Source organism: Cetorhinus maximus, chromosome 3 (genome assembly GCF_964194155.1).
Source record: "Cetorhinus maximus chromosome 3, sCetMax3.hap1.1, whole genome shotgun sequence".
NCBI lineage: Eukaryota > Metazoa > Chordata > Chondrichthyes > Lamniformes > Cetorhinidae > Cetorhinus > Cetorhinus maximus.
Window position 1 is genome coordinate 4,649,564 of NC_135881.1, and position 18,529 is coordinate 4,668,092.

Below are 18,529 nucleotides of genomic sequence, written 5' to 3' on the forward strand. Positions count from 1 at the left end.
TACAACATTGGGTCTGAGCCTCAGGAATGACCATTGGACTCACTGGGATGACCAGGGGGATGATTGCGCATAAAATGAGCCCAACATCACCCCGTAGGGAGGCGGGGAACTACAAATACGGGGAACGCGCAGCGTCACGCTGCGTCACGCAGCCCCCGCGGGATGATTGACGGGCGCTTCGACCAATCAGCAGGCTGGGTGACCGATACGCCCCCCCACTGAGGAAGCTCGCCAGGGATTGGCCAAGCTCCGCCAATCCGACAGCGGGACCCGGGTAGGGGGCGGGGCAGTCGGGGAGCGCGCTGCGGCGGAGGCCGGGCCGGGCCGGCTGCTGAGGGCAGCGGGGGAGAGATGGCGGTTCCGGCAGCCGCTGCGATCCGGGTTCCTTTTTTTTTAAACAGAAGCAGGTGAAGGAAACAAGATTCGCCAAATGAAGAAGGGCAGGAGGCCGAGTGTGAAAGGCCAGGGGACCGTTACCTGCGGGAGAGCGGCAGGTAGGAGCACGTGACACGGCGGGGCTGCTCACGTGACCAGTAGCACTGAGCAGGCGCAATCATGTCAGGACATTCACAGGCAATGTCAGTCTATTCACAGGCAATGTCAGTGTATATTCACAGGCAATGTCAGTGTATATTCACAGGCAATGTCAGTCTATTCACAGGCAATGTCAGTGTATATTCACAGGCAATGTCAGTGTATATTCACAGGCAATGTCAGTGTACATTCACAGGCAATGTCAGTCTATTCACAGGCAATGTCAGTGTACATTCACAGGCAATGTCAGTGTATATTCACAGGCAATGTCAGTCTATTCACAGGCAATGTCAGTGTATATTCACAGGCAATGTCAGTGTATATTCACAGGCAATGTCAGTGTATTCACAGGCAATGTCAGTGTACATTCACAGGCAATGTCAGTGTACATTCACAGGCAATGTCAGTGTACGTTCACAGGCAATGTCAGTGTACGTTCACAGGCAATGTCTGTAAATTCACAGGCAATGTCAGTGTACATTCACAGGCAATGTTAGTGTGTATTCACAGGCAATATCAGTGTATATTCACAGGCAATGTCAGTGTGTATTCACAGGCAATGACAGTGTACGTTCACAGGCAATGTCAGTGTACATTCACAGGCAATGTCAGTGTACATTCACAGGCAATGTCAGTGTACATTCACAGGCAATGTCAGTACATTCACAGGCAATGTCAGTGTATAATCACAGGCAATGTCAGTGTATATTCACAGGCAATGTCAGTACATTCACAGGCAATGTCAGTGTATATTCACAGGCAATGTCAGTACATTCACAGGCAATGTCAGTACATTCACAGGCAATGTCAGTGCACATTCACAGGCAATGTCAGTAGATTCACAGGCAATGTCAGTATATTCACCGGCAAAAACAAAAATACCTGGAAAAACTCAGCAGGTCTGGCAGCATCTGTAGAGAGGAGCACAGTTAACGTTTCAAATCCGAATGACCCTTCAACAGTATATTCACCGGCAATGTCGGTATATTCACCGCCAATGTCGGTATATTCACCGGCAATGTCGGTATATTCAGAGGCAATGCATGCACATTCACAGGCAATGTCGGTGCACATTCACAGGCAATGTCAGTATATTCGCAGGCAATGTCAGTATATTCGCAGGCAATGTCAGTATATTCGCAGGCAATGTCAGTCTATTCACAGGCAATGTCAATGCATTCACGTACAATGTCGGGATATTCCCAGCCGACGTCAGTGCGTAGCCCCAGGGGCCGTCAGTGCAGATTCGCAGCCACTATGGCAACGTCAGTGTATATTCACAGTACGTTTAGAGTGCAGAAGGAGGCTATTTGGCTAATCGAGTCTGCACTGGCTCTCTGAAAGAGCATTCCACCTAGTCCCACTCCCCTGCCTTATTCTTGAAACCTTGCACATCTCTCTTTTCAGGTAGCAATCTAATTCCCTTTTGAATACCTCGATTGAACCTGCCTCCACCACCCTTTCAGGAAGTTTGTTCCAGACTCCAACCACCCTCTGGGTGAAAAAATTTTTCCTCACTTCACAGGCAATGTCAGTGTACATTCACAGGCAATGTCAGTGTACATTCACAGGCAATGTCAGTGTATATTCACAGGCAATGTCAGTGTATATTCACAGGCAATGTCAGTGTATATTCACAGGCAATGTCAGTGTATTCACAGGCAATGTCAGTGTATATTCACAGGCAATGTCAGTGTATTCACAGGCAATGTCAGTGTATATTCACAGGCACTGTCAGTGTATATTGACAGGCAATGTCAGTGTATATTCACAGGCAATGTCAGTACATTCACAGGCAATGTCAGTGTATATTCACAGGCAATGTCAGTGTATTCACAGGCAATGTCAGTGTATATTCACAGGCAATGTCAGTCTATTCACAGGCAATGTCAGTGTATTCACAGGCAATGTCAGTGTATATTCACAGGCAATGTCAGTGTATATTCACAGGCAATGTCAGCGTATATTCACAGGCAATGTCAGCCTATTCACAGGCAATGTCAGTGTATATTCACAGGCAATGTCAGTGTATGTTCACAGGCAATGTCAGTGTATATTCACAGGCAATGTCAGTGTATATTCACAGGCAATGTCAGTGTACATTCACAGGCAATGTCAGTGTACATTCACAGGCAATGTCAGTGTACATTCACAGGCCAGGTCAGTGTACATTCACAGGCAATGTCAATGTACGTTCACAGGCAATGTCAGTGTACGTTCACAGGCAATGTCAGTGTACGTTCACAGGCAATGTCAGTGTACATACACAGGCAATGTCAGTGTACATTCACAGGCAATGTCAGTGTACATTCACAGGCAATGTCAATGTACATTCACAGGCAATGTCAGTGTACATTCACAGGCAATGTCAGTGTACATTCACAGGCAATGTCAGTGTACATTCACAGGCAATGTCAGTGTACATTCACAGGCAATGTCAGTGTACGTTCACAGGCAATGTCAGTGTACGTTCACAGGCAATGTCAATGTACGTTCACAGGCAATGTCAATGTACGTTCACAGGCAATGTCAGTGTACGTTCACAGGCAATGTCAGTGTACGTTCACAGGCAATGTCAGTGTACGTTCACAGGCAATGTCAGTGTACGTTCACAGGCAATGTCAGTGTACGTTCACAGGCAATGTCAGTGTACGTTCACAGGCAATGTCAGTGTACGTTCACAGGCAATGTCAGTGTACGTTCACAGGCAATGTCAGTGTATATTCACAGGCAATGTCAGTGTATTCACAGGCAATGTCAGTGTATATTCACAGGCAATGTCAGTGTATTCACAGGCAATGTCAGTGTATTCACAGGCAATGTCAGTGTATATTCACAGGCAATGTCAGTCTATTCACAGGCAATGTCAGTGTATATTCACAGGCAATGTCAGCCTATTCACAGGCAATGTCAGTGTATATTCACAGGCAATGTCAGTGTATATTCACAGGCAATGTCAGTGTATATTCACAGGCAATGTCAGTGTACATTCACAGGCAATGTCAGTGTACATTCACAGGCAATGTCAGTGTACATTCACAGGCCAGGTCAGTGTACATTCACAGGCAATGTCAATGTACGTTCACAGGCAATGTCAGTGTACGTTCACAGGCAATGTCAGTGTACGTTCACAGGCAATGTCAGTGTACATACACAGGCAATGTCAGTGTATATTCACAGGCAATGTCAGTGTACGTTCACAGGCAATGTCAGTGTACGTTCACAGGCAATGTCAGTGTACGTTCACAGGCAATGTCAGTGTACGTTCACAGGCAATGTCATTGTACGTTCACAGGCAATGTCTGTACGTTCACAGGCAATGTCAGTGTGTAATCACAGGCAATGTCAGTGTGTAATCATAGGCTATGTCCGTGTATATTCGCAGGCTATGTCCGTGTATATTCGCAGGCAACGTCAGTGTATATTCGCAGGCAACGTCAGTGTATATTCGCAGGCAACGTCAGTGTATATTCGCAGGCAACGTCAGTGTACATTCACAGGCAACGTCAGTGTATATTCACAGGCAACGTCAGTGTATATTCACAGGCAACGTCGGTACATTCACGGGCAACGTCGGTACATTCACGGGCAAGGTCGGTACATTCACGGGCAATGTCGGTACATTCACGGGCAATGTCAGTGTATATTCACAGGCAATGTCAGTGTATATTCACAGGCAATGTCAGTGTGTATTCACAGGCAATGTCAGTGTGTATTCACAGGCAATGTCAATGTACGTTCACAGGCAATGTCAGTGTACGTTCACAGACAATGTCAGTGTATGTTCACAGGCAATGTCAGTGTACGTTCACAGGCAATGTCAGTGTACATTCACAGGCAATGTCAGGGTACGTTCACAGGCAATGTCAGTGTGTATTCACAGGCAATGTCAGTGTACGTTCACAGGCAATGTCAGTGTACGTTCACAGGCAATGTCATTGTACGTTCACAGGCAATGTCTGTACGTTCACAGGCAATGTCAGTGTGTAATCACAGGCAATGTCAGTGTGTAATCACAGGCTATGTCCGTGTATATTCGCAGGCTATGTCCGTGTATATTCGCAGGCAATGTCAGTGTATATTCGCAGGCAACGTCAGTGTATATTCGCAGGCAACGTCAGTGTATATTCGCAGGCAACGTCAGTGTATATTCGCAGGCAACGTCAGTGTACATTCGCAGGCAACGTCAGTGTATATTCACAGGCAACGTCAGTGTACATTCACAGGCAACGTCGGTACATTCACGGGCAAGGTCGGTACATTCACGGGCAAGGTCGGTACATTCACGGGCAATGTCGGTACATTCACGGGCAATGTCAGTGTATATTCACAGGCAATGTCAGTGTATATTCACAGGCAATGTCAGTGTGTATTCACAGGCAATGTCAGTGTGTATTCACAGGCAATGTCAGTGTGTATTCACAGGCAATGTCAGTGTACGTTCACAGGCAATGTCAGTGTACGTTCACAGGCAATGTCGGTGCTCATTCACAGGCAATGTCGGTGCACATTCACAGGCAATGTCGGTGCACATTCACAGGCAATGTCGGTGCACATTCACAGGCCATGTCAGTATATTCGCAGGCAATGTCAGTATATTCACAGGCAATGTCAGTGCATTCACGTACAATGTCGGGATATTCCCAGCCGACGTCAGTGCGTAGCCCCAGGGGCCGTCAGTGCAGATTCGCAGCCACTATGGCAACGTCAGTGTATATTCACAGTACGTTTAGAGTGCAGAAGGAGGCTATTTGGCTAATCGAGTCTGCACTGGCTCTCTGAAAGAGCATTCCACCTAGTCCCACTCCCCTGCCTTATTCTTGAAACCTTGCACATCTCTCTTTTCAGGTAGCAATCTAATTCCCTTTTGAATACCTCGATTGAACCTGCCTCCACCACCCTTTCAGGAAGTTTGTTCCAGACTCCAACCACCCTCTGGGTGAAAAAATTTTTCCTCACATCACATTTACTCCTCATGCCGATTATTTTGAATCTGTACTCTCTAGTTCTTGATGTTCTCTTGAGTGGGAACAGTTTCTCACTATTTACCTTGTCCATACCCCTCAGGATCTTGAATACCTCTATCAAGTCTCCTCTCAGCCTTCTTTTCTCCGAGGAAAACAGTCCCAACCTTTCCAATCTATCCTCATCGCTACAGTTCTTCATCCTGGGAATCATTCTTGTGAATCTCCTCTGTACTCTCTCTCCAATGCCTTCACGTCCTTCCTCAAGTATGGCGCTCAGAACTGGACGCAGTACTCCGGATGAGGCCTAACTAGTGTCTTGTATAAGTTCAACATGACCTCTTCACTCTTGTACTCAATGTCCCTATCAATAAAGCCTAAGATACTATATGTTTTATTAACTGCTCTCTCAACATGCCCTGCCATCTTCAATGACCTATGTACCGAGGTCCCTCTGTTCCTGCACCTCCTTTAGAGTCTCTCCCTTTATTTCATTCTGTCTCACCATATCTTTCCTGCCAAAATGAATCACCTCACACTTCTCTGCATTGAACTTCATCTGCCATTTGTCTGCCCAATCCACCACCATGTCTATGTCCTTTTGAAGTTCAAGACTATCCCATCACAGCTGATGACATTTCCAATCTTCGTATCATCTGCAAATCTTAAAATCATGCCCTGCGCATGCAGTCTAGGTCATTAATATATATATCAGGAACAACAAGGCTCCCAACACTGATCCCTGAGGAACTCCACTACAAACCTTCCTCCAATCTGAAAAACAATTATTCATCACTACTCTCAGTTTCCTGTCACTCAGCCAATTTCTTATCCAAGTGCCAACTTTCCCTTTTATTCCATGAGCTAGAATTTTGCTCACAAGTCTGTTGTGTGGCACTGTATCAAATGCCTTTTGAAAATCCATATACACCCCCATCAACATTGTTTCCTTCTCTGTTACCTCCTCACAGTTGGCACCATAATGTCAGTGTATACTTACTGCCTGTACGGCAATGTCACTGTATATTCACTGCCTGTACGGCAATGTCACTGTATATTCACTGCCTGTACGGCAATGTCAGAGTGTATTCACAGCCAGTACGGCAACGTCAATATATATTCACAGCCAGTACGGCAATGTCAGTGTGTATTCAAGCCGATATGGCAACGTCAGTGTATATTCACAGCCAGTACGGCAATGTCAGTGTGTATTCACAGCCAGTACGGCAACATCAGTGTGTATTCACAGCCAGTACGGCAACGTCAGTTTGTATTCACAGCCAGTACGGCAACGTCAGTGTGTATTCACAGCCAGAACGGCAATGTCACTGTATATTCACAGCCTGTACGGCAACGTCAGTGTGTATTCACAGCCAGTACGGCAACGTCAGTGTGTATTCACAGCCAGTACGGCAACGTCAGTGTGTATTCACAGCCAGTACGGCAACGTCAGTTTGTATTCACAGCCAGTACGGCAACGTCAGTGTGTATTCACAGCCAGAACGGCAATGTCACTGTATATTCACAGCCTGTACGGCAACATCAGTGTGTATTCACAGCCAGTACGGCAACGTCAGTGTGTATTCACAGCCAGTACGGCAACGTCAGTGTGTATTCACAGCCAGTACGGCAACGTCAGTTTGTATTCACAGCCAGTACGGCAATGTCACTGTACATTCACAGCCGGTGCAGTAATGTCACTGTACATTCACAGCCAGTATGGCAATGTCACTGTACATTCACAGCCGGTGCAGTAATGTCACTGTACATTCACAGCCGGTGCAGCAATGTCACTGTACATTCACAGCCGGTGCAGTAATGTCACTGTACATTCACAGCCAGTGCAGCAATGTCACTGTACATTCACAGCCGGTGCAGCAATGTCAGTGTACATTCACAGCCGGTGCAGCAATGTCACTGTCCATTCACAGCCGGTGCAGCAATGTCACTGTATATTCACAGCCGATGCAGCAATGTCACTGTACATTCACAGCCGGTGCAGCAATGTCACTGTACATTCACAGCCGGTGCAGCAATGTTAGTGTACATTCACAGTCGGTGCAGCAATGTCACTGTATATTCACAGCCGGTGCAGCAATGTCACTGTATATTCACAGCCGGTGCAGCAATGTCACTGTATATTCACAGCCGGTGCAGCAATGTCGGTGTATATTCACAGCCGGTGCAGCAATGTCACTGTCCATTCACAGCCGGTGCAGCAGTGTCACTGTACATTCACAGCCGGTGCAGCAGTGTCACTGTACATTCACAGCCGGTGCAGCAGTGTCACTGTACATTCACAGCCGGTGCAGCAGTGTCACTGTACATTCACAGTCGGTGCAGCAGTGTCACTGTACATTCACAGTCGGTGCAGCAATGTCACTGTATATTCACAGCCAGTGCAGCAATGTCACTGTATATTCACAGCCGGTGCAGCAATGTCACTGTATATTCACAGCCGGTGCAGCAATGTCACTGTATATTCACAGCCGGTGCAGCAATGTCGGTGTATATTCACAGCCGGTGCAGCAATGTCACTGTCCATTCACAGCCGGTGCAGCAGTGTCACTGTACATTCACAGCCGGTGCAGCAGTGTCACTGTCCATTCATAGCCGGTGCAGCAGTGTCACTGTACATTCAAAGCCGGTGCAGCAGTGTCACTGTACATTCACAGCTGGTGTAGCAGTGTCACTGTCCATTCACAGCTGGTGCAGCAGTGTCACTGTACATTCACAGCCGGTGCAGCAATGTCACTGTACATTCACGGCCGGTGCAGCAGTGTCACTGTACATTCACAGTCGGTGCAGCAGTGTCACTGTACATTCACAGCCGGTGCAGCAATGTCACTGTATATTCACAGCCGGTGCAGCAATGTCACTGTACATTCACAGCCGGTGCAGCAATATCACTGTACATTCACAGCCGGTGCAGCAATGTCACTGTACATTCACAGCCGGTGCAGCAATGTCACTGTCCATTCACAGCCGGTGCAGCAATGTCACTGTCCATTCACAGCCGGTGCAGCAGTGTCGGTGTACATTCACAGCCGATGCAGTAATGTCACTGTACATTCAGAGTCGGTGCAGCAGTGTCACTGTACATTCACAGCCGGTGCAGCAATGTCACTGTACATTCACAGTCGGTGCAGCAGTGTCACTGTACATTCACAGTCGGTGCAGCAATGTCGGTGTACATTCACACCCGGTGCAGCAGTGTCGGTGTACATTCACACCCGGTGCAGCAATGTCACTGTATATTCACAGCCGGTGCAGCAATGTCAGTGTATATTGTTACGACTAGGATGGGAAGAGTGCACAGCTTCTGTAGCCCCACTACTCCACAGGTCGCATCATTAAACGTTTTATTTACTCACCAAAATGGCCAATTGTTTGGGATAGAATTAGTCGTCACATTGGAAAAATATGGGTTGATAAGGAAGAGCCAGTTTGGATTTCTAAAGGGGAAATCATGTTTAACTAACTTGCTGGAGTTTTTTGAAGAGGTAACAGAAAAGGTCAATGAGGGTAATGCTGTTGATGTGATGTACATGGACTTTCAAAAGGTATTTCATACAGTGCCATACAACGGACTTGTGAGAAAAGTTGTTGTTCATGGAATAAAAGGGACAGTAGCAATGTGGATACAAAATTGGCTGAAAAATAGGAGGCAGAGGGTAATGGTCAATGGATATTTTTCAGGCTGAAGGAAGGTTTGTAGTGGAGTTCCCTAGAGGTCGGCATTGGGACCCTTGTTTTTCCTGACATATATTAATCTAGATCTTGGTGTGTAGGGGACAATTTCAAAGTTTGCGTTTGAAAGGAAGCATGGGAGTGTTGTAAACTGTGAGGAGGACAGTGTAGAACTTCAGATGGACATAGACAAGTTGATGGGGTGGGCAGATGGGCGGCAGATGAAGTTCAGTATGGAGAAGTGTGAGGTGATGCATTTTGGAAGGAAGAACATGGACAGTCATTATAAAATAAGGGGTGAAATTTTGGAGGGCCTGCAGGAACAGAAAGACCTGGGTGTATTTGTGCATAGGTCATTGAAGGTGACAGGACAGGTGGAGGGAGCAGTTAATAAAGCATAAAGTATCCCGGGTTTTATTAATAGGAGCACAGAGTAAAAGAGCAGGGAGGTTATGCTGAATTTATACGAGACACTCGTTAGACCTCAGCTGAAGTATTGTGTACAGTTCTTGGCACCACACTATAGGCAGGATGTGAATACTTTGGAGAGAGTGCTGAAGAGATTTACAGGAATGGTTCCAGGGATGAGAGACTTCAGTTAAGAAGATAGATTGGAGAAGTTGGGACTGTTCTCTGGAGAGAAGGCTAAGAGGAGATTCGGTAAAGATGTTCAAAATCTTGAGGGGGCTGGACAGAGTAGATAGGGAGAAGCTGTTCCCGCTCATAAAAGGATCAAGAATGAGAGGGCACAGATTTAAAGTGATTTGCAAAAGAAGCAAATGTGACGTGAGAAAAAACTTTTTCACACAGCGAGTGGTTCAGGTCTGGAATGCGCTGCCTGGAAGTGTGGTGGAGGCAGGTTCAATCGAGGCATTCAGGAGGGCATTAGATGATTATTTGAATAGAAACAATGTGCAGGGATATTGGGAAAAGGTAAGAGGAATGACACAAAGTTATGATGCTCGTTTGGAGAGCTGGTGCAGACACGATGGGCCGAATGGCTTCCTTCTGTGCCGTTAAAATTCAGTGATTAACCTTCGCTGCTGTTAGACCCAGAATAAGAGATTTTAACCGGGCTTCTTTCAATAAACTCTGAATGATTGATCTATTATAAAACAAAACTTCTTTTTACAAACAACCTCCAAGAACTGCTTAACACACAATTTGTAATCTGGAAGGTGCCCCTTTGGAGTTTGGGTGTTCTTTTCGGTAGGGCAGAGAGCTGAAATTGTGCTTGTGAGTTGATGTCCGAGTGTACGTTCGGAAATCCAGGGGATCGGAATCTCAGGAGACGAGATTGAAACCCTGCAAGTTGGGCCTTTGTTGAAGCCACCCGGGTTTGTGCGACTTCTGGAGAGAATTCCACGGCAAAATCTCCGAAGGCAAAGACTGGAATCCCTCGCAAGAGAGTTTCAGTGAGATTGGTTGACTCAGCGTGTTACGATGTCTGGGTGGGTTGTTGAGAGATCGAAGGACTCGTCTCGGCCGCATCTGTCATTTATTGTGCAATGTGGTGTGTTTGGCCACAGCTGGCTTGTTAATTTACATGTACCTCATATTAACTCTGAATTTTAGAGTATAAGAGAGATCTTGTAAATTGTTTTATCTTTCTGAACTTGTTTAGTGAAGCTTATTTGTGCTTGTTCAAAATCACAATATTCAATGACCCAGCCTCCACTGCTGTCTGAGGTAGACCATTGCAAAGATTAAAGACCCACTGTTGTGACCACAGCCGGTGTTAATTGCTGCGCAAACCAAATCCCAGAGGGAGCCTTGGCTTACGGACCACAACCCTTGTTTGTATTCTGATAATGAGAAGGATAAGTACCAATCATAGTAGTGAGAGGTCTAGTAACATAGAAACATAGCTTCTGAAGATTTTAAAAATTAAAAATAAAAGAAAACTTAAGCACACAAGATTACAGTTACACAATTGCAGTTAGTCTTACAAAGCATTCCCCCAAAAACACTCTACTTGGTCAAACCCACAAGTAACCACTTTCCAGGGAACACTCCCTTATAGATATTTAAATATGAGATCTTGTAATATTACACAAAGCAAACTGCCGTAACTTCAGTAAAGGTGCACCATATGACATTTACCCCCTTCCACTTTGTGTTGGAATTCACTTCAGAATAGACCTGGGCTTGCTGCAGCCCAAGACTTTTCTTGCTTGGCTGGATAGGTGATTCATTCTGCATTCCTCTTCCAGCCCAGCACTATCTTAACAGCTCAACAGCTAAAACCAGCTCTCCACAGAAACTCTAATATACCTTCTTTCTCTTTCATCTTGGTCCCATTGTTCTCACACACCTTTGAAACTCAAACCCTTCCAAACATTAGATCTTTCATGTTTCCACCTTGTCTTTGCATTTGGGTCAATAAAATATCATTGCCCCACTACCTGTTTAGCTATGAATTCCTGCAAGCTGGAAACATGTTTCTTGACACCTTTGACTATCCTCTGATATTCAAACAAACTCTCAATTTATCTAAACATGCAAATGTTAGATCTAACCTGTTTGCTTGTATCTCAAACTTAACACCTCTATCCTTTTCATGTTTCCAAAGCCCCCCAGGCAACCTGACTCCTATCAAACTCTTGTGCGCGCGCACACACACACACACACACACACACACACACACACACAGGCACCCAGTCTTCTCTACAGAATAACCCAATATTCCCCAAAATATTTAAAAAAAACCACCCATTCTGACACACTCTGAGACAAGAAATTCCTCCTCATCTTTAAGCTATGTCCCCTATTTCTAGATTCCTCCAGAAGGGGAAACATCCTCTTAGCATCTACCCTGTCAAACCTTCCCAGTTTATTCTTCTAAATGCCGAAAGAATATAGGTCCAACTTGCTCAATGTTTCCTCTTAAGATAAACCCCTTCACCCCGGTTCAGTGAAAGTTCACTAAGCTGGTTCCTATGTCCAATGGAAGGATATCCCTCCTTTAAGTAAGGTGGCCAAAACTGTACACAGTACTCTAGGTGTGGTCTGACCAATACCCTGTACAGTTGTAGCAAGACTTCCCTACTTTTGTATAGATAGTGTCTCAAATCCAACTATCCAAAAACCGGTGATGTCCAACAACCAGACATTTTTTTAAGCTGCCGTGCATGAGTTTTTATTATTGTTAGATGAGTAAAGTTATTTCCTGGCTTGTTGGGCTAGGCGCTGCATTGATGCTGTGGCGTGCTGTCGAGCTGTCGTCTTCGCGCGCCTGTCTTTTCCCATGCTCCAAGTGGTCTGAGCATCCCTTGACCCGGCCCAGCCTGAACCGCCCGACTCGAAAACCAGCAAGATCTCAAATCTGGTGTGGACTCAGTCCCGGTGTTGCTGGTTTTGAGACACTGTACCTGTACTCCATTCCCCCTTACAATAAGGGCCAAGCTTCCAATTGCCTTTTTAATTACTTGCAGCAGCTGCACGCTCACTTTTTGTGATTTGTGTACATGGACACCAGTTCTAAAAAAAAGGAGCCTTGTATTTATAGGCTGCCTTTCACAACCTCGGGACTTCCTAAAATGCTTCAGAACCACCAAAGTACTTTCATTTCAACCGTAGTAATTGATGTAATGTAGGGAAGCCAATTCTCTCACACTGAGGTCTGGGTCCTCAATTATTTACAATATACACTAATGACTTGGATGAGGGAAGCGAATGTACTATCGCCAAGTTTGCGGATGATACAAAAATAGGTGGGAAGGCAAGTGGTGAGGACGACACCAGGAGTCTACAGAGGGATACAGACAGGTTAAGTGAGTGGGCAAAAAAGTGGCAGATGGAATATAGTGTGGGAAAACGTGAGGTTATGCACTTTGGCAGGAAGAGGAGCTGAATATTATTTAAATGGAGATAGAACGGAAGAAGGCTGCAGCACAGGGATTTGGGAGTCCTTGTGCATGAATCACAAAAAGCTAACAGACAAGTTTAACAGGTAAATAGGGAAGGCAAATGGAATAAAAGCAAAATACTGTGGATGCTGGAAATCTGAAACAAAAACAGAAAATGCTGGAAAAACTCAGCAGGTCTTACAGCATCTGTGGAGAGGAAACAGAGTTAATGTTTCGAGTCCGTACGACTCTTCAGAGCTAAAGAAAAGTAAAAATATGATGAAACTTATACTGTTTAAGGTGGATTATACGGACTTGAAACATTAACTCTGTTTTCTCTCCAAAGATACTGTAAGGCAAATGGAATGTTGGCCTTTACTTCAAAAGGAATGGAATATAAATATAGGGAAGTCTTACTAAAACTATACGAGACACTAGTTAGACCACACCTAGAATACAGTGAACAGTTTTGGTCCCCTTATCTAAGGAAAGATATACTGGCATTGGAGGCAGTCCAGAGAAGGTTTACTGGGTTGATCCCGGGTATGGAGGGATTTTCTTATGAGGAGAGGTTGAGTAGGTTGGGCCTGTACTCATTGGGGTTTAGAAGAATGAGAGGTGACCTTATTGAAACATATAAGATTCTTAGGGGGCTTGAGAGTGTAAAAGCTGAGAGGTTGCTTCCCCTTGTGGGAGAATCTAGGACCAGCGGGCGTAATCTCAGAGTAAGGGGCTGCCCATTTAAAATAGAGATGAGGAGGAATTTCTTCTCTCAGAGGGCAGTGAATCTGTGGAATTCTTTACCACAGAGGGCTGTAGAGGCTGGGTTGTTAAGCATATTCAAGGCTGAGATGGACAGATTTTTAATCAGTAAGGGAATCAAGGGTTATGGGGAAAAGGCAGGAAAGTGGAGTTGAGGATTATCTGATCAGCCATGATCTCATTGAATGGCGGAGCAGAGTCGATGGGCCAAATGACCTACTTCTGCCCCACGTCTTATGGTCTTGTGTTAATGACTGGAGAACCTGTATTATTGATGTTGGCTGAGGGATAAATATTGCCCAGGACACTGGGGAAACTCCCCAAGCTTTTTCTAATAACGTCATGGGATCTTTTACATTCGTTTGAGAAGAGAGATAGGGCCTCTGTTTACATTTTTATCCGAAAGATGCCATCTCTCACAGGCTGGCACTCCCTCAGCGTTGCACTGAGCTGTCATCCGAGATTATGTACTCGGGTCCAAGGAGTGGAATTGAATTCTCAACCTCCTGACTCTTGAGCTGACAGTGCTGCCAACTGATTAAAGAGCTATAATTATTCTCTCCAGATACAGCTGAAGTTTGGAATAATCAACACTTTCATTTCCTCAGTTTAAAAGAGTGAGGATTTAGGAACATAGAAACAGGAGTAGCCTATTCGGCCTGTCAAGCCTTCTTTGCCATTCAGTTAGATCATGGCCGATCATCCACCTCAACTCCACTTTCCTGCACTGTCTCCATTTTATACACAGAAAGCTGTGGCTTTACTGAGATTCTGGTGACAGATTCTGCACTGAATATTGACCACATTCTTCACTCGACAGAACCAGAATCAAAGAAAAAGAAGAAGCTGGTGGCTATTCACCAGGCATTGAACGTTGACCCGGTGGATGTGGAGACTCTACGGCGATCTGCCATTAGCGAGGGTGGGCTTCTGACTGATGAGATCCGCAGGAAGGTCTGGCCAAAGCTGCTCAATGTAAATGTTTACAACCTACCTCCGAAACCAGGTAAGGCGGGAGTGAGGAAAATTCCTTTCAACTTTATTCTCTTACAGACCAGCTTCCTCTGTAGCGAGTTAATCCTTTTGCTTCTATCCATTTACATCTTCTGCTGATGTGCAATTATTTGTATTCTTTTTTTGGTGAATATTTTTTGTCCAAGATGAGCGACGCCCATGATGGGAAGGAGGTGGCCATTCAGCCCCTCGAGCCTGTTCCACCATTCAGTTAAATCATGGCTGATCTGTATCCCTGATTAACTGTCTTAGTTCTGTAACCCTTACCCAAGTAATATCTGCCACGTTCAGTTTTGATATTTTTAGCTGATCCCCAGCCTCAACAGCTCCTTGGGGGAGAGGGTTCCAGGTTTACACTACCCTTTGTGTGAAAAAAGTGCTTACTGACAACATCCCTGAAATCCCTGGCTGTCATTTTAGGGTTATGCCCCCTTATTCTGGACTCTCCCCACCAGAGGAAATAGTTTCTCTCTCTCTCTACCCTACCAATTTTTAACATACTTCAATTAGATGACCTCTTTCTACACTTGAGGGAATACAAGACTTTCCCTTCTCCTCATTCACAGCAACAATTTTAAAATATGAACTTACAAAATAGAAGCAGAAGTAGGCCATTCGGCCCCTCGAGCCTGCTCCGCCATTTTATAAGATCATAGCTGATCAGTTAGTATTTCTAATTCCACATTCCCATCTACCCCGATACCTTTTGATTCCCTTGCCTAACAAGAATCTATGTTGCCTCTGCCTTAAAGATATTCAATGACCCTGCCTGCACCGCCTTCTGAGGCAGAGTTCCAAAGTCGCACAACCCTCTGAGAGAAAAATATTTCTTCCTATCTCTGTCCTAAAAGGGTGACCCCTTATTTTAAAACAGTGACCCCCTAGTTCTGGACTCACCCGCAAGAGGAAACATCCTTTCCACATCCACCTTGTCAAAACCGTTCAGGATCTTGTAAACTTCAATCAAATCACCCCTCACTCTTCTAAACTCCAGTGGAAACAAGCCCAGTCTGTCCAACCTTTCCTCATTAGACAACCCACTCATTCCAGGTATCAATCTAGTAAACCTCCTCTGAACTGCCTCTAACGCGTTTACAACCTTTGTTAAATAAGGAAACCAAAATTGCACACAGTATTCGAGATGTGGTCTCACCAATACCCTGTATAACTGAAGCATAACATCCTTACTTTTATGTTCAATTCTTCTCATAATAAAGGATAGCATTCCATTAGCCTTCTTAATTACTTGCTGTACCTGCATACTAACCTTTTGTGACTCATGGACCAGAACACCTAGATCCCTCTGCCCCTCAGAATTATGCTTTCGGTCTCCAGTTAAGTAATTCTTTGCTTTTTTATTCTTCCTGCCAAAATGAACGAACTTCACATTTTCCCACATTATGCCATATTTCTTGCCCACTCACTGAGCCTATCTATATCTGTCTGCAGCCTCCTTATGTCCTCGTCGCAACATACTTTCCTACCTATTTTTGTGTCATCTGCAAATTTAGCTACCATGCCTTTGCTCCCCTCATCTAAGTCATTGATATAAATTGTAAAAAGTTGAGGCCCCAGCACAGACCCTTGCGGGACTCCACTTGTTGCATCCTGCCAATTAGAAAACAACCCATTTATGCATATTCTCTGTTTTCTGCTGGCCAGCCAATCTTCTTTCCATGTTAATGTGTTACCCCCTACTCCATGAGCTTTTATTTCCTGCAATAGCCTTTGACGTGGCACCTTATCAAATACCTTCTGGAAATCCAAGTACAGCACGTCTACAGGCTCCCCTTTATCCATGGCGCAAGTTACTCCTTCAAAGAACTCCAAAAAATTGGTTAAACTTGATTTCCCTTTCACAAATGATAGCCTCTTATCACTGACTCCTGAACCATAGAATATAGTCTTTCCCCAATCACTTTATCAAATCCCGTCATAATTTTAAAAATCTCTATTAAACCTCCACTTTGTCTTCTCTGCTCCAATGGAAATGGTTCCAGTGCCTCAGAGCTTGCCCCATGAGTATAGCTTCTCTTCCTCGCACTTATCCTAGAGAATCTATGCTGCCCACTTTCTATGACTTTAATGTCCTTGCTATAGCTGCATGCAGTCTGGGCATTGCTAACCTGCTCACTTAACCAGTTTGCACTCTTAAATGCCAAAATAAACGATGGCACAGAGGTCAGCATTATTGTCTGGTTGTGGAAAGCTTTTAATGAGCTAGAGGACACTGCATACTGGCACTCTGAGACTCCATGGGCCATGGAATAAGTAGTGAAATGTTTTAGAGTTTTGGCTTCAGTGTGAAAGTGTTGCCACATGTGGGTAGGGCAGTTCTATACACTGCGAGTGCTGGTCCTGGACCATGTTGTCTGGCGGAGACAACTATCTTCCTCCCCTGAGTGAAGCTTGGGGACAACCAGAGAGCTCAGTCTCAGCTCGTGCGCACTCTCCTGTGCCTGTAATGTGGCACTGTTTGCACGGCTGGGATCAGGTTGTGGTTGGTTGAATGCCTTGGGAAGAAAATCCCAGTTTTATACTGTGTTAAAACCTGACGTATACTTGTCTTTTAAGGCAAGGATATAAGGGAAGGCCACAAAGACTACAACCAGGTGCTCATGGATGTACAACGGTCGTTGCGCAGGTTTCCTCATGGTAAGTACGTGAAAATTCTAAAGAATATGTTCAAGTGCCACTATGGCAGATTGGGCATGTAAGGAGTCAGCCAGCTGTTAGACTGGGATCCCATATAGGCCAGAATGGGTAAAGACTGCAGGTGAGTGAAAGTTTTGTTTTTAACAATCTGACCTCTTCATGGTCACTTGTACTGACTCTTTTATTTTCAGTTCTTTTAACCTGCGTATCCTATGATGACCCTTTGTGAATTTGAATTCAGGCTGCAAGGTATGATTGGTCATGGTAGGATTTGAACCCATATTCCCTGGATTATTAGTCCAGTCATCTGGTAACAAAATCACCATACTACTGGATCTATACATGAATGGCTGATGCATAGCCTGGGAGAAGAAACCAAGAGTGTAGAAACACAGTGCTGTACTCCCAATGTGTTCTGGAATTGAGATACACATGAGAGTGACGGGTATGGAGGTTCAGTCTAATAGAATACTAAAATGGGAAAGTTCAGCTTGTTGCAGCTCAGTATAATGAGGAAGGTAAGAACGGTGTCCTACTGCAATTCAGCACAGGGGGAGGGACAGAGAGGGTATTTAGTCTGTGGGAATTCAGTACATTGGGAGGGACAGAGAGGGTATTTAGTCTGTGGGAATTCAGTACATTGGGAGGGACAGAGAGGGTATTTAGTCTGTGGGAATTCAGTACAGGGGGAGGGACAGGGAGGGTATTTAGTCTGTGGGAATTCAGCACAGGGGGAGGGACAGAGAGGGTATTTAGTCTGTGGGAATTCAGCACAGGGGGAGGGACAGAGAGGGTATTTAGTCTGTGGGAATTCAGTACATTGGGAGGGACAGAGAGGGTATTTAGTCTGTGGGAATTCAGTACAGGGGGAGGGACAGAGAGGGTATTTAGTCTGTGGGAATTCAGCACAGGGGGAGGGACAGAGAGGGTATTTAGTCTGTGGGAATTCAGCACAGGGGGAGGGACAGAGAGGGTATTTAGTCTGTGGGAATTCAGTACATTGGGAGGGACAGAGAGGGTATTTAGTCTGTGGGAATTCAGTACAGGGGGAGGGACAGAGAG

General features: G+C 45.2%; 1 protein-coding gene across 2 annotated transcripts in view; it reads left to right on the top strand.

Moving 5' to 3' along the window:
- The first annotated feature begins 283 nt into the window (after positions 1 to 283).
- Positions 284 to 18,529, top strand: part of LOC144675103 (TBC1 domain family member 20) — an 84,402-nt gene continuing 66,156 nt past the window's right edge. For both annotated transcript variants that reach the window (XM_078536119.1, XM_078536120.1), the window contains exons 1-3: positions 284 to 494; positions 14,619 to 14,804; positions 17,387 to 17,467. In XM_078536119.1, the coding sequence (XP_078392245.1) occupies positions 431 to 494; positions 14,619 to 14,804; positions 17,387 to 17,467 (331 nt within the window). In that variant the 5' untranslated portion in view covers positions 284 to 430. The remainder of the gene's footprint in view (positions 495 to 14,618; positions 14,805 to 17,386; positions 17,468 to 18,529) is intronic.